At 42.5% G+C, this 23,789-nt stretch overlaps 1 protein-coding gene across 1 annotated transcript in view; it reads right to left on the bottom strand.

Moving 5' to 3' along the window:
* Positions 1-23,789, bottom strand: part of pkhd1l1.1 (PKHD1 like 1, tandem duplicate 1) — a 61,925-nt gene that overhangs the window by 16,801 nt on the left and 21,335 nt on the right. Inside the window, exons 38-52 of the mRNA XM_072371172.1 lie at positions 22,465-22,667; positions 21,296-22,268; positions 20,253-20,501; positions 19,247-19,396; positions 13,200-13,374; positions 11,311-11,467; positions 11,073-11,229; positions 10,637-10,846; positions 9,233-9,362; positions 7,767-8,008; positions 7,548-7,684; positions 6,442-7,471; positions 5,987-6,178; positions 365-516; positions 111-270 (exon numbers count right to left, since the gene is read on the bottom strand). Coding sequence (XP_072227273.1) covers positions 111-270; positions 365-516; positions 5,987-6,178; positions 6,442-7,471; positions 7,548-7,684; positions 7,767-8,008; positions 9,233-9,362; positions 10,637-10,846; positions 11,073-11,229; positions 11,311-11,467; positions 13,200-13,374; positions 19,247-19,396; positions 20,253-20,501; positions 21,296-22,268; positions 22,465-22,667 — 4,317 coding nt within the window. The remainder of the gene's footprint in view (positions 1-110; positions 271-364; positions 517-5,986; positions 6,179-6,441; positions 7,472-7,547; positions 7,685-7,766; positions 8,009-9,232; positions 9,363-10,636; positions 10,847-11,072; positions 11,230-11,310; positions 11,468-13,199; positions 13,375-19,246; positions 19,397-20,252; positions 20,502-21,295; positions 22,269-22,464; positions 22,668-23,789) is intronic.

The raw sequence follows: 23,789 nt of genomic DNA, 5'->3' as shown, positions 1-23,789 counted from the left end.
CAACGTTTCATGAAAAAAAGGCATCAGAAAGTTAATCAAAGGCTTAAAGGAAGAATTAGTCATCAGAATTGGCTCCATAAGGAAGACGTAGAGAATAAAATGTGTCCTACTGATGTAGAAGAGGTCGTTGGTGCTATTACTGAAGAACCAGTCTCCGTTGTGGTTGTTGCTGAAGCTCAGTGGCGCCGATGAGCCGTTCCTCTTGTCGATGATGCGGAAACTGTCCGGACTCTGGGTGAAGTTGTGGTTGATGATGACATATTGATCCGACTGTAGGAGGAGGAACAAAAGCATCACTGTGAACGGGAAGAAAGCTTCTTCTAATATGCTCATATTCACCATCGTATCAGGGATCTTTTATTACCTTGAAACCGTAGAATTTAGCGTTATAGGTGATGTTTGTGACTTGGTCCACATTGTCGAAGTACCAGTTGTATGTCTGCCCAGATGGCAGCAAGGCCATCCAGCCGTACTTATGAGTCATTCTCTTCTTCAAGAATGGGACCACGCTGCTGCCTGAGATATAAAAACAGATAAATCAGTCAGACGCTGCATTAATGAGCAGTTAATACATATTTCATGGCTTTTAAACACATCAGAGTGTAGGTACACTTTATTCAAGCATAATTATGTATTCGTCCAGGAAATAAAGTGGCTGCTTACAACCACTTTAAAATATTTGTGTGATTTAATTAGATTTTTGGTGGTCTTTGGTGGTCTTTCAGGTCTGATTTTAATGTGCATCCTTTTCAGGTCTGATTTTAATGTGCATCCCTTTCAGGTCTGATTTTAATGTGCATCCTTTTCAGGTCTGATTTTAATATGCATCCCTTTCAGGTCTGATTTTAATGAGCATCCTTTTCAGGTCTGATTTTAATGTGCATCCCTTTCAGGTCTGATTTTAATGCGCATCCCTTTCAGGTCTGATTTTAATGGGCATCCTTTTCAGGTCTGATTTTAATGCGCATCCCTTTCAGGTCTGATTTTAATGCGCATCCCTTTCAGGTCTGATTTTAATGCGCATCCTTTTCAGGTCTGATTTTAATGCGCATCACTTTTCAGGTCTGATTTTAATGTGCATCCTTTTCAGGTCTCATTTTAATGCGCATCCTTTTCAGGTCTGATTTTAATGCGCATCCCTTTCAGGTCTGATTTTAATGCGCATCCCTTTCAGGTCTGATTTTAATGCGCATCCCTTTCAGGTCTGATTTTAATATGCATCCCTTTTCAGGTCTGATTTTAATGTGCATCCCTTTCAGGTCTGATTTTAATGCGGATCCTTTTCAGGTCTGATTTTAATGCGCATCCCTTTCAGGTCTGATTTTAATGGGCATCCTTTTCAGGTCTGATTTTAATATGCATCCCTTTCAGGTCTGATTTTAATGTGCATCCTTTTCAGGTCTGATTTTAATGTGCATCACTTTCAGGTCTGATTTTAATGGGCATCCTTTTCAGGTCTGATTTTAATGTGCATCCCTTTCAGGTCTGATTTTAATGCGCATCCCTTTCAGGTCTGATTTTAATGGGCATCCTTTTCAGGTCTGATTTTAATGCGCATCCCTTTCAGGTCTTATTTTAATATGCATCCCTTTCAGGTCTGATTTTAATGCGGATCCTTTTCAGGTCTGATTTTAATGCGCATCCCTTTCAGGTCTGATTTTAATGGGCATCCTTTTCAGGTCTGGTTTTAATATGCATCCCTTTCAGGTCTGATTTTAATGTGCATCCTTTTCAGGTCTGATTTTAATGTGCATCACTTTCAGGTCTGATTTTAATGGGCATCCTTTTCAGGTCTGATTTTAATGTGCATCCCTTTCAGGTCTGATTTTAATGCGCATCCCTTTCAGGTCTGATTTTAATGGGCATCCTTTTCAGGTCTGATTTTAATGGGTATCCTTTTCAGGTCTGATTTTAATATGCATCCTTTTCAGGTCTGATTTTAATGTGCATCCCTTTCAGGTCTGATTTTAATGGGTATCCTTTTCAGGTCTGATTTTAATGTGCATCCCTTTCAGGTCTGATTTTAATGCGGATCCTTTTCAGGTCTGATTTTAATGCGCATCCCTTTCAGGTCTGATTTTAATGGGCATCCTTTTCAGGTCTGATTTTAATATGCATCCCTTTCAGGTCTGATTTTAATGTGCATCCTTTTCAGGTCTGATTTTAATGTGCATCACTTTCAGGTCTGATTTTAATGGGCATCCTTTTCAGGTCTGATTTTAATGTGCATCCCTTTCAGGTCTGATTTTAATGCGCATCCCTTTCAGGTCTGATTTTAATGGGCATCCTTTTCAGGTCTGATTTTAATGCGCATCCCTTTCAGGTCTTATTTTAATATACATCCCTTTCAGGTCTGATTTTAATGCCCATCCCTTTCAGGTCTGATTTTAATATGCATCCTTTTCAGGTCTGATTTTAATGCGCATCCCTTTCAGGTCTGATTTTAATGCCCATCCCTTTCAGGTCTGATTTTAATGTGCATCCCTTTCAGGTCTGATTTTAATATGCATCCTTTTCAGGTCTGATTTTAATATGCATCCTTTTCAGGTCTGATTTTAATGTGCATCCCTTTCAGGTCTGATTTTAATGTGCATCCTTTTCAGGTCTGATTTTAATGTGCATCCCTTTCAGGTCTCATTTTAATGTGCATCCCTTTCAGGTCTGATTTTAATGCGCATCCCTTTCAGGTCTGATTTTAATGTACATCCTTTTCAGGTCTGATTTTAATGTGCATCCCTTTCAGGTCTGATTTTAATGCGCATCCCTTTCAGGTCTGATTTTAATGCGCATCCCTTTCAGGTCTGATTTTAATGTACATCCTTTTCAGGTCTGATTTTAATGCGCATCCCTTTCAGGTCTGATTTTAATGCGCATCCCTTTCAGGTCTGATTTTAATGTACATCCTTTTCAGGTCTGATTTTAATATGCATCCCTTTCAGGTCTGATTTTAATGCCCATCCCTTTCAGGTCTGATTTTAATGCGCATCCCTTTCAGGTCTGATTTTAATGCGCATCCTTTTCAGGTCTGATTTTAATGAGCATCCCTTTCAGGTCTGATTTTAATATGCATCCCTTTCCGGTCTGATTTTAATGCGCATCCTTTTCAGGTCTGATTTTAATGGGTATCCTTTTCAGGTCTGATTTTAATGTGCATCCCTTTCAGGTCTGATTTTAATGCGGATCCTTTTCAGGTCTGATTTTAATGCGCATCCCTTTCAGGTCTGATTTTAATGGGCATCCTTTTCAGGTCTGATTTTAATGTGCATCACTTTCAGGTCTGATTTTAATGTGCATCCTTTTCAGGTCTGATTTTAATGTGCATCACTTTCAGGTCTGATTTTAATGCGCATCCCTTTCAGGTCTGATTTTAATGTACATCCTTTTCAGGTCTGATTTTAATGCCCATCCCTTTCAGGTCTGATTTTAATGTGCATCCCTTTCAGGTCTGATTTTAATATGCATCCTTTTCAGGTCTCATTTTAATGTGCATCCCTTTCAGGTCTCATTTTAATGTGCATCCCTTTCAGGTCTGATTTTAATGTGCATCCTTTTCAGGTCTGATTTTAATGCGCATCCCTTTCAGGTCTCATTTTAATGTGCATCCCTTTCAGGTCTGATTTTAATGCGCATCCCTTTCAGGTCTGATTTTAATGTACATCCTTTTCAGGTCTGATTTTAATGCGCATCCCTTTCAGGTCTGATTTTAATGCGCATCCCTTTCAGGTCTGATTTTAATGCGCATCCCTTTCAGGTCTGATTTTAATGCGCATCCCTTTCAGGTCTGATTTTAATGCGCATCCCTTTCAGGTCTGATTTTAATATGCATCCCTTTCAGGTCTGATTTTAATGCCCATCCCTTTCAGGTCTGATTTTAATGCGCATCCCTTTCAGGTCTGATTTTAATGCGCATCCTTTTCAGGTCTGATTTTAATGAGCATCCCTTTCAGGTCTGATGTTAATATGCAGCCCTTTCAGGTCTGATTTTAATGAGCATCCCTTTCAGGTCTGATTTTAATATGCAGCCCTTTCAGGTCTGATTTTAATAAGCATCCCTTTCAGGTCTGATTTTAATAAGCATCCCTTTCAGGTCTGATTTTAATGCGCATCCCTTTCAGGTCTGATTTTAATGCCCATCCCTTTCAGGTCTTATTTTAATGCGCATCCCTTTCAGGTCTGATTTTAATATGCATCCCTTTCAGGTCTGATTTTAATGCCCATCCCTTTCAGGTCTGATTTTAATGCGCATCCCTTTCAGGTCTGATTTTAATATGCATCCCTTTCAGGTCTGATTTTAATATGCATCCCTTTCAGGTCTGATTTTAATGCGCATCCCTTTCAGGTCTGATTTTAATGCGCATCCTTTTCAGGTCTGATTTTAATGCGCATCACTTTCAGGTCTGATTTTAATGTGCATCCCTTTCAGGTCTGATTTTAATGCGCATCCCTTTCAGGTCTGATTTTAATGCGCATCCCTTTCAGGTCTGATTTTAATATGCATCCCTTTCAGGTCTGATTTTGATGCGCATCCCTTTCAAGTCTGATTTTAATGCGCATCTCTTTCAGGTCTGATTTTAATGCGCATCCCTTTCAGGTCTGATTTTAATGCGCATCCCTTTCAGGTCTGATTTTAATATGCATCCCTTTCCGGTCTGATTTTAATGAGCATCCCTTTCAGGTCTGATTTTAATGCGCATCCCTTTCAGGTCTGATTTTAATGCGCATCCCTTTCAGGTCTGATTTTAATATGCATCCCTTTCAGGTCTGATTTTGATGCGCATCCCTTTCAAGTCTGATTTTAATGCGCATCTCTTTCAGGTCTGATTTTAATGCGCATCCCTTTCAGGTCTGATTTTAATGCGCATCCCTTTCCGGTCTGATTTTAATGAGCATCCCTTTCAGGTCTGATTTTAATATGCATCCCTTTCAGGTCTGATTTTGATGCGCATCCCTTTCAAGTCTGATTTTAATGCGCATCTCTTTCAGGTCTGATTTTAATGCGCATCCCTTTCAGGTCTGATTTTAATGCGCATCCCTTTCAGGTCTGATTTTAATATGCATCCCTTTCCGGTCTGATTTTAATGAGCATCCCTTTCAGGTCTGATTTTAATGCGCATCCCTTTCAGGTCTGATTTTAATATGCATCCCTTTCCGGTCTGATTTTAATGAGCATCCCTTTCAGGTCTGATTTTAATATGCATCCCTTTCAGGTCTGATTTTAATATGCATCCCTTTCAGGTCTGATTTTAATGTGCATCCCTTTCAGGTCTGATTTTAATGCGCATCCCTTTCAGGTCTGATTTTAATGCCCATCCCTTTCAGGTCTGATTTTAATGTGCATCCTTTTCAGGTCTGATTTTAATGTGCATCCTTTTCAGGTCTGATTTTAACATGCATCCCTTTCAGGTCTGATTTTAATATGCATCCCTTTCAGGTCTGATTTTAATGTGCATCCCTTTCAGGTCTGATTTTAATGTGCATCCCTTTCAGGTCTGATTTTAATGCCCATCCCTTTCAGGTCTGATTTTAATGCCCATCCCTTTCAGGTCTGATTTTGATGCGCATCCCTTTCAGGTCTGATTTTAATGTGCATCCCTTTCAGGTCTGATTTTAATGCGCATCCCTTTCAGGTCTGATTTTGATGCGCATCCCTTTCAGGTCTGATTTTAATGTGCATCCCTTTCAGGTCTGATTTTAATGCCCATCCCTTTCAGGTCTGATTTTAATGCCCATCCCTTTCAGGTCTGATTTTAATGGGCATCCCTTTCAGGTCTGATTTTAATGGGCATCCTTTTCAGGTCTGATTTTAATGTGCATCACTTTCAGGTCTGATTTTAATATGCATCCCTTTCAGGTCTCATTTTAATGTGCATCACTTTCAGGTTGACTGTTAAAGGTTTGTTTCAGTTCCCCACAGTCACCAGCAGATGGAAATATAGGTTGTGGAACAGCCGGTGCTCCTTCTACAGTACAGTGAGGGTTTTAATACCATGTGAGTTGGTAAAGATGGCATCCTTGGCTTTCAGAGAGGTCGGTGTGGGATTGTTGAACGCCAGGCGGTGGAAGTCGACGGTGTGGTCGCACACAGCGCCGGGGAAGCCCACACTCCACTCTGCACTCTGGGAACAGTGGGCAGGGTCCAACAAGCTGCTCATAGGCACGACTTTGTGGTTAATGTTTCCTAAAATAAAGCAGGAAAAAAAGCAACTTGAAGTTAAAAAGAGGCAGAAAATACCACGCTGTATTGTGCACTGTACTGTGGCTTGAATCAGTCCCCAACAAAAATCCTTTTCTTGCTTAAATACTTCAGAAACCAGATGTTTAATGTCCTTTTTCATGATTTGTTGCTTTCTGGGTCATTTAAACACCTGCCTCAGAGAAGCTTCCTGCATTCAGTGGCTGATTAAAGGCCTTTTTAAGACAAAATAAGTAAAGAGTGCGCACCAGTGAGGGAGCCGTCGGTGTCCACCAGCTGCACCTCATGCTCCCATCTGAAGCCGGCCTTGTTGGGGGAGTTCATGTACTGGATCCCACTGAACCTGACCGCCCAGCCGCCACACCGATCTATGCACGTCCCGTCGATTTTTGTCACGCCGATGGCTGTGCAGTTGTTGCGGTCAAAGTTGATGAATTTGGTGTTGAGGACACTCATGCCGTCATCGAAAGGCGTGATGACACCACGGCGTGTGCAGTACTCGCTTCCCAGTCCGAGCTCGTCCACGTGCCCCACGATGGTGCTGTTAGACACCGTGGCGCCTCCTTCCTCTCCGAAGCTGCTCACAGCCCACTGCATGATGCGCTTGGCTTCAATGCCGGCTTTCTCATTGTTGACCATGACGAAGCCGTTGAACTGCACGGCGCCTACATTAACCCACTCGGCCCCCTTCTCACAGTTCCAGGAGATGAGGGAACGGAAGACGGCAGGTTCTGGCTGTTTGGACTTGCAGCCTCCGTTCTTCATGGGGAAAAAGTCTTGGAAGATCCAGATGCCGAACCAGCCCTGAGAGTGCACCGTGTTGTTGTAAAACTCACCGAGCGGAACCCTTTTCTGGCAGATATTTGGGTCGTACGACGGGCCGTCGGGGTGCTTGTGCATACGGTACCAGAAGCCGAAGTGGGTGCCACCCGCAGCGGCGTTGTGGCGGAGGATGTTGTTGGGATTGGTGACCCAGTAGGCGGCGGGCGTGACGTCATCATTAAGAAGGCTGGTGCTCTGTTTGACGAACACAGCCAGGTTGTACTGCAGGATGTTCTCCGTCTCAATGCCGTCCTCGATGAAGAAGGCGCCGCCCATGATGTCGTAGATGACGTTGTGCTCCACCAGCAGCCGGTGGGTGTTGTGGATGGTCACGGCCCTGTTGAACGTCTGATGGATGGCACAGCCCCTAACGTACGACTTGTAGTTGACGTCTCCCATCAGGTGCCAGTGGATGGGGTAACGTCCCAGCCTAAAGGCCTGACCTGCATGGAAGAGCTGTGACACAAAAGCAGTTCAGAGATTTATCACAGAATAGGTTAAAATTATCCTGAGAGAGTTTAAAGCATTTTACCTCAACGTACTCCAGTCTGCCGATTGCAAGGTTCTGACCCGGCCTGGGTGCGTGGAACATGATGCATCCTCCAAACTGATCGCTGCCGACCTCCTCTCCAAACCGTCCTTGGAAACAAGTCTGGGTGGCAAATTCCCCTTTAGCACGCAGGAAAGAGAGATTTTAAACACATTACATGCTGATAAACCCCCTCAACCCAAAGAAATCTGAACTACAAACCTGTGTTAAAGCCGTCCGGACAGGCTTCAATCTGGTCGGCCCATTCTTGCTGCTGGGAGCCTCGCACCATGATGTTCCTGGTGAGAAGACCCACCTCAGCCCGACCCTCGAACACTGTGCCATCAGGCAGCGTGACGGACACCCCCAGGTGAGCGTACCTGAGCGGTTCGGTCAGGGTGAGAGTCTTTCCATCGGCCGACACAGAGGCAATCTTCCTCACCTCATTCTCTCTCTGACTGTGCCTGGAGAGGACATTAAGAAATAGATCTGAACTTCCAGCTGTGGAACAGCTCCAGGAGATACGAGCACTTTAACACCTGAGGCACAGTGGAGGTTTTCTTCCTGTCTGTACTTCTGGGTTTACATGAACTGGCTCAGAAATTACGCCCCCTGGTGGTGGAGGACATGCTGACCAGATGCAGGGTTTTATGTTTCTGCATTTAGCAGAAACTTAAAACTTAGAAACGAGGATATAACAGCTAACATCAAAGCTAACAATAAGCTACAAACCACCAGTCAGACTCTGTCAGAGGTGACAGTGTAGAGACAGAGTGCAGACATAGAGGGAAGCACAGAAAGTGCAGTAGAAGGTAAAGCATTTACTTATTTCAATCATCCATCCATCCATTTCCCCGCTTAATCCGCCGGTCGGGTCGCAGGTTATTTAAAAAAATACAAAGTGTTTGTAAAGTTTCTTGCTGCCAGATCAGGGAAAGTCTGACAGTGTCTAATAAAACTTCAAATTTAAATAAATATTAAAAATATAGCGGTAAACATTTACCGCTACAACATTTAACAAAAGCTTAAAAACTACTATTTGTGAGAGAAATGAAATGAAAAAGCAGGAATGTGTTTGATTGTCAGATATAATTCTCATAAAACCCAGAAATCCATGGAAACGTTTTACTTCAAATCAGATTAATTAACATGAAATACATTTTTAACAACTTACTTTACGTCTTATCTGTCCTGCATAAAATTGGTTCGATGCGCTCGTAAAAAGACGATGATTTGAACATTTAAGGTGGTAAGATGAGATTTATCACGACTTTACAGGATTCAGTTGATTTCAGGTAATATCCTGACATCTCTGTGTTATAAAACAAGCTGTCAGAGCACACATCAGCCCAGATGTGTGCGTTTGTTCAGGTTTTTATGTTTCAGTGCACACTTAGAAATTAGGGCTCCATGTTTGGGTGAAAAGGGACAGAAGCTGGAAGTCTTCTCATAAAGATGTTTCACATATAATTCAGATTTAAAATCTGGGTTCTTGGTCTTTTTAGCTATTCGTGACTTCACTTAAAACTGCTGAAACACCCTAATATTAGTCTCCATGTCTGGAAACACTAGTTTTACGCATTTTTTACATAAAAAAACAGCAGCATTCAAAAAGTTTTAAGTGTTAAAGTTTGACTTTGTGCGTCGGATGTTCCAGAAATAATCTGGATTTAACCTTTAACCTTTACCTGTGGCCGGTGGAGGCGATCACGACCTCGTCTCCGGGTTTCCACGTCACCTCCTTCATCAGGGTCAGCGTGTCAGAGCCGCTGTTCGCTGTCTGGGCCAAATGGGTCCAGGGCACAGGGACAGGAATACCTGGAGAAACAGGATGTTAAAAAAGGCTAAGAAAGGCTAATCAGAACATGAATAACTCAAATTACTCCGTCGGCTTGTCATCGTGTTACAGAACGAAGTGTTTTTCAGTCACATCTGCAGTTCTGTGAAAGAATTCGGTAAAAATCCCACGAAAACCTTATGAAAAAACCCTTAAATTATAACCATGCTGCACGAGTTGGCATTTTTGTAGTTAAATGAGTTTAGTTTTGCATAAGAGACACATTTACATCAGCTTCATCTATGGATTTTATTTGAATGAAGATCAAATATTCGTTTTTATTTCTGGAGCTACAGGAGATGGTAAAAAGAAGCGTCCTGGTCCATCATCCACTGAAACTGTCACGGTTTATGTTCTGTTCCATGTCTTGTCATTTCCTGTTTTATTTTGAAAAATCATTGACCTTCTCCTCTCGTTTCTTGCCCTTCCTCCTGTATCAAGCGTCTCTTTGTCTTCCCTGATTCCCAAAGTGTTTCCACCTGTTGCCCTTGGTCCCTCATGTGTTCAAATAGTCTGTGTTTCCCTTGTCTTCTGCCAGTTTGTTGTCTCCATTTGAGCTGCATTTCCAGCCCTTTGTATTGTTCTTTGAGCCATAGTTTCCTGCAGTGAGCAGTGCTTTCTTGTTTTGTAATTTATTCTTACCCATAGCTTTAGTTTATTTATTCTAAACGGTAAGTTTAATCGCTTTGTTTTTCCTCCGTTTTCAAGGAGTGATTTTTGTTGTAACTTTTCTTAGTCGCCTCCGTTAAAGTAGAGCTATAAGTTTATTGTTAAAGTTCATAGAGCCTCTGTTTTGTTCAGAGTGTGTCTTTATTTTATTCCGCCTCATTTTGAGAGTGTGTCTTTTGTTTTAAGTGTTCATAGCTTTTCTGTTTTCCTCCCAGTTTGAGAGTTTTATGTTTCTAACTTTCATAGCTGCGCTCTTCCTCTGCTACAGAGGAGAGCGCTTAGGTTTTTTTTCACAGCCTTTTCCTTTGCCCTGCCTTTCTGTGCTCTGTTTGCTGTATTTAAATAATAAAACTCTCTTGGAACCCACACAACCCTGCATCTGTGTCCTGAGTAAACTGACAGAAACCAGAATGTTTTCCCTTCTTTTTCATTTCAGCTGTTGATTGTATTTTGAAACAAAAGAATAAATCAAGTTGTAGCTCGATTAACATGTTTAAAGATAACTTTTATCACCTTTAAACGCACATTTTTCCACTTTTCTTTCTTAATACATTCATTAAACGTAGATGTTTTTCTCTGTTCGTACCATGAAGGTCCAACACGCCCTCTCTGACCGCCAGCGTCTTGGTTCCATAAACGGGAAGCTCAGGTGAGCGCAGGTGTCCATGCAGCGTGATGATGGCTTTGTGCTGGAATGGCGCCCCCTCCTGGCCGACCTGCAGCCGCCCGCCGTCTGTGATCAGGATGTTTTCGGCCTGCAGCTCGATGTCCGCTTCGTCAAACAGCAGCGTCCCTCCTGAGCACAATATATGATTATATTGTATAGAGATTTAGAAATATTTGACAATCCTGACCAAAAACCAGGAGTTTCATCTTTAAATGTTTGACTTTTCTGGTGCCAGTTTGTAGTTTTGGAGATTTGGAAATATTTGCAGCCCAGAAAATGTGCATTTAATGTATTTTAATTCATTTCTTTTGCAGAAAATGAACTGCGTGACATGACTACACAAGCCTTTGCCTGCCTTGGATCAGGAGCATTTTCAGCACCGGGGTGCTGGTGTCCAGCAGGATAGTCTGGCCTTTAGTGATGACCGCAAACGAGCCCAGCTCGGGAGGAGGCAGCCCCCCCCACGTGAACCTGGACGACCACACGTCGATGTAGAAGAAATCTGCGTTATCCTAAAGAAAAAACAAAGATGTCTGATAATCTGCTGCTTTAAACGAGTCTTCGCCAGGCGTCAAACCAGCGCCGTCTCTTACCAACTTGGCCGTGCCGCGGGCGCCGATGCTGACCCGGACTTTGGTTTCCTGAGACCGCCTCTGAGCGTTGGTCACACAGACGATGTGGGTGCTGTTGGCGGACTTCACGTCGCACACCGACCCGCCGATCGTCACGTTGACTTCATCCATGTTGGTGCTGCAGTGAAAAAAACCAGTAAGACACAAAAAGGACGAATGAATGAGCCGAAGAGGCAAATATCAGCTGAAAAATGACACGTGGTACTGGAATTTACCCAATATGCACATGTTAGAATATTAAATTTATAATAAAACATATAAAACACACTACCAGTTCTAATGTTACCATTAAATACTGACTATTAATACAATAAAATGTTATATTAAAGAAATCTGTGTTAAGCTACGCTGTAATACAATATATATACATATATAACAATATTATATATACTATAATATTATTGTTACATTACCAGCCAATATATAATATAATATATAACATATATAATATAACAAAATATTATATAATATATTGACTTTAAATTATTACAGTGAAAATATATCTACTTATTTTATAATAATTTATAAAACTAACCGTAAGATAATAAAACCATAATAATGCCATAATATAGATCTACTAACCAGTATGTTAGTATTTAATATTATGTATAAAGCATGTTATTGTTATTTATAATTATCATTCAAAGTGACTGAATCTCTGTTCAGGTGCATCATACTGTAGTACGAACGAAAACCATCAAAATAGTGAGAATAAATCAAATATAACATTTTATTAGACTTTATACTGAAGCAGTGTGGGATCATCTGACAGAGAACGGAACAAAAGGCAGCCCACATCCAAAGAAGAGCTTTGGGATGTCCTTCAAGAAGCCTGGAGAACTATTCCTGAAGACTCCTTAAAGAAATGACAGAAAGCTTGTCTCAGAGGGTTCAGGCTGTGTTGGAGAATAAAGGAGCTCAGACCAGAGATTCACTTTAAAGCTGCTGAGAACTGAACAAACAGTTTATGTGATTTCTGACTTTCCTGCAATCTTTTAAAGTGGTCTTGACCTCTGACCTATGAATCATTCAAGCAGAAAAAAGGCTCCGAACTCAAGGCATGAACCAGCTGTGACCTGACAGGACCTGAGAGATGCATCTGGACCTTCAGCTGATCCATCTACTGTTGGCCCAAGCCTCATCAGAAATGGTCTCCATGGAAGGGTGGCTGTCAAGAAGCCGTTCTTAAGGAAGGGAAACAGGGAGAAAAGGCTGAGCTGTGCCAAATGACACAAGAAGTGGACTGAAAATCAGTGGCAACAGGTCTTATGGAGGGATGAATCCTCCCCAGAGCCCGGACCTCAACATTATTGAAGCAGTGTGGGATCATCTGACAGAGAACGGAACAAAAGGCAGCCCACATCCAAAGAAGAGCTTTGGGATGTCCTTCAAGAAGCCTGGAGAACTATTCCTGAAGACTCCTTAAAGAAATGACAGAAAGCTTGTCTCAGAGGGTTCAGGCTGTGTTGGAGAATAAAGGAGCTCAGACCAGATATTCACTTTAAAGCTGCTGAGAACTGAACAAACAGTTTGTGTGATCTTCACTTGCCTTTATAAAACATCTTGGGTATAGAAATGAACGTGTTAACGGCTGATATTAGTGATGATTGTGTTATAAAACTGCTCAGTTTACGCTAACATAACCCATTATGGCTGCAGCAATAATTATTTTCATTGCCAAGTTACAGCATGTTATCATATTATATAGCATGTAATTATCATTATTGAGATATAATGAGTGTGGTAGCGTGTTATTCGGGTTTGACTGGGAGCAAAGGCTTCTTCTGTTGTGTTGTTTACAGTAAGCTGAGCGGTTCATTCGGCCCATAATGTGTGTGTGACACACTCACCTGAAACCGGAGCCGGTGACGGTGAGCCGGGTGCCTCCGGCGGTGCCTCCTCTGCGTGGAAACACCTCGCTGATCACCGGAGTCAGCTCAGATCTGTAGGTGAAGCCATCTGACGCATTCACAGAATCCAGCGGGTTGACGACAGAAACCGTGCAGCTCACCTCTGACTGAGTGCCTGAGAGGAGACACGACACCCACAAGCACAGAAAGCCAGTCAGAACACAGATACAGCAACACAAAGACAGTCAGAACACAGATACAGCAACAAAAAGACAGTCAGAACACAGATACAGCAACACAAAGACAGTCAGAACACAGATACAGCAACAAAAAGACAGTCAGAACACAGATACACAAAGACAGTCAGAACACAGATACAGCAACACAAAGACAGTCAGAACACAGATACAGCAACACAAAGACAGTCAGAACACAGATACAGCAACACAAAGACAGTCAGAACACAGATACAGCAACACAAAGACAGTCAGAACACAGATACAGCAACACAAAGACAGCAGAACACAGATACAGCAACACAAAGACAGTCAGAACACAGATACAGCAACACAAAGACAGTCAGAACACAGATACAGCAGCACAAAGACAGTCAGAACACAGATACAGCAACAAAAAGACAGTCAGAAGACAGATACAGCAACACAAAGACAGCAGAACACAGATACAGCAACACAAAGACAGTCAGAACACAGATACAGCAGCACAAAGACAGTCAGAACACAGATACAGCAACACAAAGACAGTCAGAAGACAGATACAGCAACACAAAGACAGTCAGAACACAGATACAGCAACACAAAGCCAGTCAGAACACAGATACAGCAACACAAAGACAGTCAGAACACAGATACAGCAACAAAAAGACAGTCAGAAGACAGATACAGCAACACAAAGACAGTCAGAACACAGATACAGCAACACAAAGACAGCAGAACACAGATACAGCAACACAAAGACAGTCAGAACACAGATACAGCAGCACAAAGACAGTCAGAACACAGACACAGCAACAAAAAGACAGTCAGAACACAGATACAGCAACACAAAGACAGTCAGAACACAGATACAGCAACACAAAGACAGTCAGAACACAGATACAGCAACACAAAGACAGTCAGAACACAGATACAGCAACACAAAGACAGTCAGAAGACAGATACAGCAACACAAAGACAGTCAGAACACAGATACAGCAACAAAAAGACAGTCAGAACACAGATACAGCAGCACAAAGACAGTCAGAACACAGATACAGCAACAAAAAGACAGTCAGAACACAGATACAGCAACAAAAAGACAGTCAGAGCACAGACACAGCAACAAAAAGACAGTCAGAAGACAGATACAGCAACACAAAGACAGTCAGAACACAGATACAGCAACACAAAGACAGTCAGAACACAGATACAGCAACACAAAGACAGTCAGAACACAGATACAGCAACACAAAGACAGTCAGAACACAGATACAGCAACAAAAAGACAGTCAGAGCACAGATACAGCAACACAAAGACAGTCAGAACACAGATACAGCAACACAAAGACAGTCAGAACACAGATACAGCAACACAAAGACAGTCAGAACACAGATACAGCAACACAAAGACAGTCAGAACACAGATACAGCAACAAAAAGACAGTCAGAGCACAGATACAGCAACACAAAGACAGCAGAACACAGATACAGCAACACAAAGACAGTCAGAAGACAGATACAGCAACACAAAGACAGTCAGAACACAGATACAGCAACACAAAGACAGTCAGAACACAGATACAGCAACACAAAGACAGTCAGAGCACAGATACAGCAACACAAAGACAGTCAGAACACAGATACAGCAACACAAAGACAGTCAGAACACAGATACAGCAACACAAAGACAGTCAGAACACAGATACAGCAACACAAAGACAGTCAGAACACAGATACAGCAACACAAAGACAGTCAGAGCACAGATACAGCAACACAAAGACAGCAGAACACAGATACAGCAACAAAAAGACAGTCAGAAGACAGATACAGCAACACAAAGACAGTCAGAACACAGATACAGCAACACAAAGACAGTCAGAACACAGATACAGCAACAAAAAGACAGTCAGAACACAGATACAGCAACACAAAGCCAGTCAGAACACAGATACAGCAACACAAAGACAGTCAGAACACAGATACAGCAACACAAAGACAGTCAGAACACAGATACAGCAACACAAAGACAGTCAGAACACAGATACAGCAACACAAAGACAGTCAGAAGACAGATACAGCAACACAAAGACAGTCAGAGCACAGATACAGCAACAAAAAGACGGGTAAAAAAAGGGTAAGACAGCTAAAATCCTGCTTACAAACCGCGTCCCGCTTCCAGATCTGAGGAATAATGCAAGTCATCATGCATACTGAGAGATAGAAGTCGCTCATTTCAGACTAGATTGAATGAATAAACACGTGAACACAGGTTTTTGTTGGTGGTTGTAATTAAAGCAGTTGTTCTAACAGGAAACTCTGAGGAGGAACTGTGGCTAACCGGCTAACATCTCAAACAACAAACAGCGCTCCGAAAACACGACTGAGCTTTAGTCACATGGGTTTAAGCTGATAATTCTGCTGGTTTTATGGTTTTCAGACGTTCCTCCCCATAAAAACAGCTGAGTCTGTCACATTTTATCTTTTGATTATCATGTTTTCAGGTTCTTTGTCATGTTTTCAGGTCTTTTATCTTGTTTTCAGGTCTTTTGTCTTGTTTTCAGGTCTTTTATCATGTTTTCAGGTCTTTTATCTTGTTTTCAGGTCTTTTATCTTGTTTTCGGGTCTTTTGTCTTGTTTTCAGGTCTTTTGTCTTGTTTTCAGGTCTTTTGTCATGTTTTCAGGTCTTTTGTCATGTTTTCAGGTCTTTTGTCTTGTTTTCAGGTCTTTTATCTTGTTTTCAGGTCTTTTGTCATGTTTTCAGGTCTTTTGTCATGTTTTCAGGTCTTTTGTCATGTTTTCAGGTCTTTTATCTTGTTTTCGGGTCTTTTGTCTTGTTTTCAGGTCTTTTGTCATGTTTTCAGGTCTTTTGTCATGTTTTCAGGTCTTTTGTCATGTTTTCAGGTCTTTTATCTTGTTTTCGGGTCTTTTGTCTTGTTTTCAGGTCTTTTGTCTTGTTTTCAGGTCTTTTGTCTTGTTTTCAGGTCTTTTGTCATGTTTTCAGGTCTTTTGTCATGTTTTCAGGTCTTTTGTCATGTTTTCAGGTCTTTTGTCATGTTTTCAGGTCTTTTATCTTGTTTTCGGGTCTTTTGTCTTGTTTTCAGGTCTTTTGTCTTGTTTTCAGGTCTTTTGTCTTGTTTTCAGGTCTTTTGTCTTGTTTTCAGGGCTTTTGTCTTGTTTTCGGGTCTTTTATCTTGTTTTCGGGTCTTTTGTCTTGTTTTCAGGTCTTTTGTCATGTTTTCAGGTCTTTTGTCATGTTTTCAGGTCTTTTGTCATGTTTTCAGGTCTTTTGTCATGTTTTCGGGTCTTTTATCTTGTTTTCGGGTCTTTTGTCTTGTTTTCGGGTCTTTTGTCTTGTTTTCAGGTCTTTTGTCTTGTTTTCAGGTCTTTTGTCTTGTTTTCAGGTCTTTTGTCTTGTTTTCAGGTCTTTTGTCTTGTTTTCAGGTCTTTTGTCTTGTTTTCAGGTCTTTTGTCTTGTTTTCAGGTCTTTTGTCATGTTTTCAGGTCTTTTGTCATGTTTTCGGGTCTTTTGTCATGTTTTCGGGTCTTTTGTCATGTTTTCGGGTCTTTTGTCTTGTTTTCGGGTCTTTTGTCTTGTTTTCGGGTCTTTTGTCTTGTTTTCGGGTCTTTTGTCTTGTTTTCGGGTCTTTTGTCTTGTTTTCAGGTCTTTTGTCATGTTTTCAGGTCTTTTGTCATGTTTTCAGGTCTTTTGTCTTGTTTTCAGGTCTTTTGTCTTGTTTTCAGGTCTTTTGTCTTGTTTTCAGGTCTTTTGTCTTGTTTTCAGGTCTTTTATCTTGTTTTCAGGTCTTTTATCTTGTTTTCAGGTCTTTTATCTTGTTTTCGGGTCTTTTGTCTTGTTTTCGGGTCTTTTGTCTTGTTTTCAGGTCTTTTGTCATGTTTTCAGGTCTTTTGTCATGTTTTCAGGTCTTTTATCTTGTTTTCGGGTCTTTTGTCTTGTTTTCAGGTCTTTTGTCTTGTTTTCAGGTCTTTTGTCATGTTTTCAGGTCTTTTATCTTGTTTTCGGGTCTTTTATCTTGTTTTCGGGTCTTTTGTCTTGTTTTCAGGTCTTTTGTCTTGTTTTCAGGTCTTTTGTCTTGTTTTCAGGGCTTTTGTCTTGTTTTCAGGGCTTTTGTCTTGTTTTCGGGTCTTTTATCTTGTTTTCGGGTCTTTTGTCTTGTTTTCAGGTCTTTTGTCATGTTTTCAGGTCTTTTGTCATGTTTTCGGGTCTTTTGTCATGTTTTCGGGTCTTTTGTCTTGTTTTCGGGTCTTTTGTCTTGTTTTCGGGTCTTTTGTCTTGTTTTCAGGTCTTTTGTCTTGTTTTCAGGTCTTTTGTCTTGTTTTCAGGTCTTTTGTCTTGTTTTCAGGTCTTTTGTCTTGTTTTCAGGTCTTTTGTCTTGTTTTCAGGTCTTTTGTCTTGTTTTCAGGTCTTTTGTCATGTTTTCAGGTCTTTTGTCTTGTTTTCAGGTCTTTTGTCATGTTTTCAGGTCTTTTGTCATGTTTTCAGGTCTTTTGTCTTGTTTTCAGGTCTTTTGTCATGTTTTCAGGTCTTTTGTCATGTTTTCGGGTCTTTTGTCATGTTTTCGGGTCTTTTGTCTTGTTTTCGGGTCTTTTGTCTTGTTTTCGGGTCTTTTGTCTTGTTTTCAGGTCTTTTGTCATGTTTTCAGGTCTTTTGTCATGTTTTCAGGTCTTTTGTCTTGTTTTCGGGTCTTTTGTCTTGTTTTCAGGTCTTTTGTCTTGTTTTCAGGTCTTTTGTCTTGTTTTCAGGTCTTTTGTCTTGTTTTCAGGTCTTTTGTCTTGTTTTCAGGTCTTTTGTCTTGTTTTCAGGTCTTTTGTCTTGTTTTCAGGTCTTTTGTCTTGTTTTCAGGTCTTTTATCTTGTTTTCAGGTCTTTTATCTTGTTTTCAGGTCTTTTATCTTGTTTTCAGGTCTTTTATCTTGTTTTCAGGTCTTTTATCTTGTTTTCGGGTCTTTTGTCTTGTTTTCAGGTCTTTTGTCATGTTTTCAGGTCTTTTGTCATGTTTTCAGGTCTTTTGTCATGTTTTCAGGTCTTTTATCTTGTTTTCGGGTCTTTTGTCTTGTTTTCAGGTCTTTTGTCTTGTTTTCAGGTCTTTTGTCTTGTTTTCAGGTCTTTTGTCTTGTTTTCAGGTCTTTTGTCTTGTTTTCAGGTCTTTTGTCATGTTTTCAGGTCTTTTGTCATGTTTTCAGGTCTTTTGTCATGTTTTCGGGTCTTTTGTCTTGTTTTCGGGTCTTTTGTCTTGTTTTCAGGTCTTTTGTCTTGTTTTCAGGTCTTTTGTCTTGTTTTCAGGTCTTTTGTCTTGTTTTCAGGTCTTTTGTCTTGTTTTCAGGTCTTTTATCATGTTTTCAGGTCTTTTGTCTTGTTTTCAGGTCTTTTTCAACACTGTTTCAACATCTAAAACCTTCAGGACCTGCAGGATGTGGACATCCCTGAATTATAGTCTTGTTATTCACAGTTTGTTTTATTTTTTCATAGTTAAGCATTTTTTATATTCGGCTCAGCCGCGTCCTTTATTCCTGCTTTTGTTCCTTTTTAATAATAAATCTGTTACTTTGGAAGTCTGGGTCCTCCCCTTCTCCTGCACCAAAGTCTATAGAAAGTCCAGTAAACTCAACCGTTACAGATCACTCATATCATCCTGCATGCCTAGTCCCCTGCATTTATGCATCGAATACAAGAAAATCACATTGAAATGTTGTAAAATGAACTCAAATGCGATTTAAAAGGTGGAGCTAAAACATTAAAGCATCCCCAGTCCACAGTCTCTGTACTAATAAGCTTTCAGTCAGCTGGTTTCTTTCCTGGGAAAAACTCACCGTTGTTGGCGGGACTCTGGCAGAACAGATGGTTGGATGTGGACGTTTCTCTGTGAACTTCACACTGCTGCCCACAGATCAGCACCGAGGAGCTGTGTTGATCAAACCCGGAGCCCTGAATGCTCAGCAGAGCTCCGCCACCAAAACTGCCTGAACCACGGATCACAGAGAGAGAATTTATGCAACAAGGGCAAATAAAACCTGAAGTGTGGCCTTAAAGGAGACGAGGGATGCAAGGATCCTCTGACAGAACGGGTTTCACACATTTTCACACATTTTCTTTCTCATAAGATGTGTTTCCGTCTCAGTTTGAGCCTGAACTGAACAGGCTTCAGCTAAGACTTTATTTTAGAGTCTGTTTAATGACATGTGAACAGTGTTTTTTCCTCCATTCTGTTGTATTTCCATGTTAATTACAAGAAAAATACAGATTTTCTGCAAATAAATGTAGCATTAAATCAAATCCAAGTTAATTCTAATGATATAAATGCTGTGAACTGTACATGCTGTGGTCTATGGGTTCTTTATGTTCTTTACTTTAGTCTTTTTATCCTGAAATTAAGTGGAATCATCCATGATAACAGCTGGAAAAGTCTCCAAAGTGCTTCTTTTATTGTCTGCTTTTGCACAGGAGCATCCTTCATGATGGAGAGTTGATAATGAAAGCTATAGGATTGGCATTTTCTGAGCATACAGCCATACAGCAGGTGGGTCAGCTTGCTTTGCAGCTACCAACACACAGACATACAAAGAATATCACAGTGTTTGAGACACATTTAATCAAACAGCTGCGTTCAACAGGCCATTGGTGCGAAGAAAGAACTCCTACAGTAATAATACACACCTGTGTTTCTCTTTTTCAATGCAGTTTGGTGGCAAACTTATTCACAAGGTGTCAAATAACTGAAAATCTTCAGATTAAACCGTGTGTTTCCTTTTGCCGAGTGGACGCTTATTTATTGACTCCGAGATTAAACAGGAAGTGAAGAGAAGCACCAGTTCTTACCCTCGTCGGGCTGCACGCCGCTCAGAGTCAGTTCATACGTGAACGTGACACCTGAGGGGGCGTGGCCTTTGACCTGGTGATGCAGGACGACTGGGTACGTCCCGCCCGGGTTGCTTCCCGTGGTGCACTGGACCCGCAGGTCGGAGACGGCGGACACATTGCAGGGGACGCCGTTTACTGTGACGGACACGAGCTGAGAGTCGGCGCCAAATCCTGAGCCGGCCAGCGTGATGACGGAGCCGCTCGGCCCTGTGGGAGCCAATCAGAGCAGGAGATGAACAGTCTGAGCATCTATTCCTGCTTTTAGAGTTTATTTCCTCTTTGAAAATTATACAGTTATACTATGAGAAAAGCTGCATGAATAAGAGTGATGGGGGGGGGGGCTCCTCCTGTCTTTTGGTTCTCATAATACTATGTAGCAAGCAAAAGTGTTTTGACTGCATGCACTAGTCTTTCCCATAGTATTAAGTGGCAAGAACTGCCTTTTCCCATAACATTGAACGTCTCTTCCCATAACATTAAATGGCAAGAACTGTCTTTTCCCATAACATTAAATGGCAAGAACTGTCTTTTTCCATAACATTAAATGGCAAGAACTGCCTTTTCCCATAACATTGAACGTCTCTTCCCATAACATTAAATGGCAAGAACTGTCTTTTCCCATAACATTAAATGGCAAGAACTGTCTTTTTCCATAACATTAAATGGCAAGAACTGCCTTTTCCCATAACATTGAACGTCTCTTCCCATAACATTAAATGGCGAGAACTGTCTTTTCCCATAACATTAAATGGTGAGAAATGCGCCTTTTCCCATAACATTGAATGTCCCTGAACGTCCCTTTCCCATAAAATTGTGTGGCCAGCAAGCATAAACAATAAAAATAGCAAGAGCACCATTTAGTTAACCAGACAACTCTGAGCAGCTTCCTGACAGGTTGTGCCGACTCGTCTCTTTCTTGGAAGAAATAAATGTTTTGTGTTCATCGTCTCCAGCGACTCGGAGCCTAATTTTAAGAGACTTTTTCTAACAGATTCACTCACCGGAGGTCGGGCTGACGGAGCTGATGGCAGGAGTGTGGGCTGCGGCGTAGGTGAAGTTGAGAGGCGGATACTCCACATCAAACACCCGGATGTTGACGGTCACCTGAGCCTCACTGTGGGGGGGGGTCAGGCAGTGAAGCACACCTGGTCTCACCTCCTGAATTTCGCAGGGTTTGCCACCAAGCGTCACGCTGGTGTTCCCTGGAGCGAAGCCATTTCCTGTGAGGACGAGGGGCGTTCCCCCCGCCACGCTGCCCACGCCGGGGCTCAGGGCGGCTTGGGCCAGGCTGCTCAGGCTGACCTGACCCGATGCAAGGCCTCTGCTCCTCACCACCACCCGGACTGGGTGGTCTCCTGCCGGCAGAGCGCTTACCGTCGCCGTGATGTTGCCGTCGGTTACGGCGGTTACCTCCAACTCTGTGGCGCTGACAAAAACGGCCACATCACCCACCTGGCCGCCAAACCCTGACCCGGAGATGGTTACAGCGGTGAGGTCGTCGATGCTGTCGGGGGAGATGCCGCTAACTGTGGGGGTGACAGCTGAGGAGTACAGGAAGGAGCAGTTTGAGTGACAGGAGCTCTGGATGCGCCCCCCGTGGAAGATGACATCACCAGAGCGCGGCCGAGACGGGGCGGTGTCGCAGACCACATGAGTGTAGTTGAGTGACAGGACGCCGCAGCGCTCGCCGGCTGCAGTTACTTCTCCTTCAGAGAATCCAGAACCGCGAATGAGGAGCCTCGTGAGCCCGGTGGGGCTGCCGATGGGAGGGGAGACGGAGTCGACCACCGGCAGGACCACGAAGCGACGCTCAAACTCGTCGGAGACGGCGATGATGGCGCTGCCCAGATTGTTGACTTTGACGGCCACGGGGAGGGCGACACCGATAGGAAAGACGGCGTCAGGGTGGAGCTGGCAGCTGATCTCAGACTGAGAGCTGCTGGTCACCTGACAGGGTTCACCTCCGACGGTCACCTGCAGGACATGCAGCAGGATGGGGGCTCACAACAAAGTCTGTACGACAAATCCGCCGATCAAGACGATAATACAGCAAACATTTTCCAGTGTAATATCTTAGAGTGTCTTAAGGCCTGTGTGGCTGTAACTTCTGACCTTCTTTAAGAAGAAAAGATCTCAGAGTGCATATTAAACCTAATCCAGCTCTGCTGACCTCATTAGCGCAGGCGACGCTGCTGAAGCCTTGGCCCTGGATGTGGATCACTTGGTGGTAGGACCCCTGGTTGGGGGAGATGGAGTGGACTGTGGGGGTGGAGCAGCTGGAGGTGCTGAAGGAGAGCCCCTCCGAGGTGTTGTTCTGTGGGCACTGTGGGGAGGCGACGCACTCAGGAGCTGCTCTGGAGACGCGGCGTGAACCTGCAGGTGAGGCAGCGTTAACTCATCCGTATAAAAATGATCACATCATGTGTTTCGCCCGCCCGCCCTCTGATGTTCAGCCGGGGAACTAAGTCCCGTTTTCAGATCATCTCACTCTCCTTTTTTTCTAAAAGCAGAATGGGAGGCAGAGCCTTCAGTTATCAGGCCCCTAAAAGCAGAATGGGAGGCAGAGCCTTCAGTTATCAGGCCCCTAAAAGCAGAATGGGAGGCAGAGCCTTCAGTTATCAGGCCCCTAAAAGCAGAATGGGAGGCAGAGCCTTCAGTTATCAGGCCCCTAAAAGCAGAATGGGAGGCAGAGCCTTCAGTTATCAGGCCCCTCTCTGAGGAACCAGCTGCCAGTTTGGCTTCAGGAAGCAGACACCCTCTCTACCTTTAAGATCAGGCTGAAACTTTCCTTTCTGATAAAGCTTATAGTTAGGGATGGCTCAGGTGATCCTGAAACATCCCATAGTTCTGCTGCTATAGGCCCAGCCTGCTGGGGGAGCTCATCTGTCACACCTTTCCTCACTTTGCTCTCTTTTTCCTCCTGTTTAATTTCTCAAATGATTTTATGTCCATGTGACATTATTGTGGTTATTATCTTGTGTTTCCCTGTTCCAGCAGGTATCCTTTGAATGGTGTTATGGTGTTTTTCCCCCCTCTTTTCCCTCTTTTCTGTCTTCTCAAACCCCAGCTGGCCACCCTTCCTGGTTCTGGTTCTGCCAGAGGTTTCTTCCTGGTTCTGGTTCTGCCAGAGGTTTCTTCCTGGTTCTGGTTCTGCCAGAGGTTTCTTCCTGTTAAAGGGAGTCGTTCCTTTCCACAGTCCCTCAGGCTCAGGACGGGAGATTGGACTGAAGACAAGTTTCGGTCCAATCTGTTGGTTTCCTTAGCTAGGATATTATTTTTGAATTGGCTCCATATGAATTAATTGGATTATGATTACAATTAATTGAATTCCAATTGGCTTGAATTGGACTTTATTACTTAAGTGCCTTGAGATGACAATTGTTGTAATCTGGCGCTTTATAAATAAAACTGAATTGAATTGAATTGAATTGAATTGAACTGAATTGAATTGAATTGAATTGAATTGAATTGAATAGAATAGAATAGAATAGAATA

Source organism: Leuresthes tenuis, unplaced genomic scaffold (assembly GCF_036924035.1).
Source record: "Leuresthes tenuis unplaced genomic scaffold, fLeuTen1.0.hap1 SCAF_18, whole genome shotgun sequence".
NCBI classification, from domain to species: domain Eukaryota; kingdom Metazoa; phylum Chordata; class Actinopteri; order Atheriniformes; family Atherinopsidae; genus Leuresthes; species Leuresthes tenuis.
The sequence above is the reverse complement of the archived record's forward strand: the minus strand, read 5'-3'. Positions and strand labels throughout refer to the sequence as shown.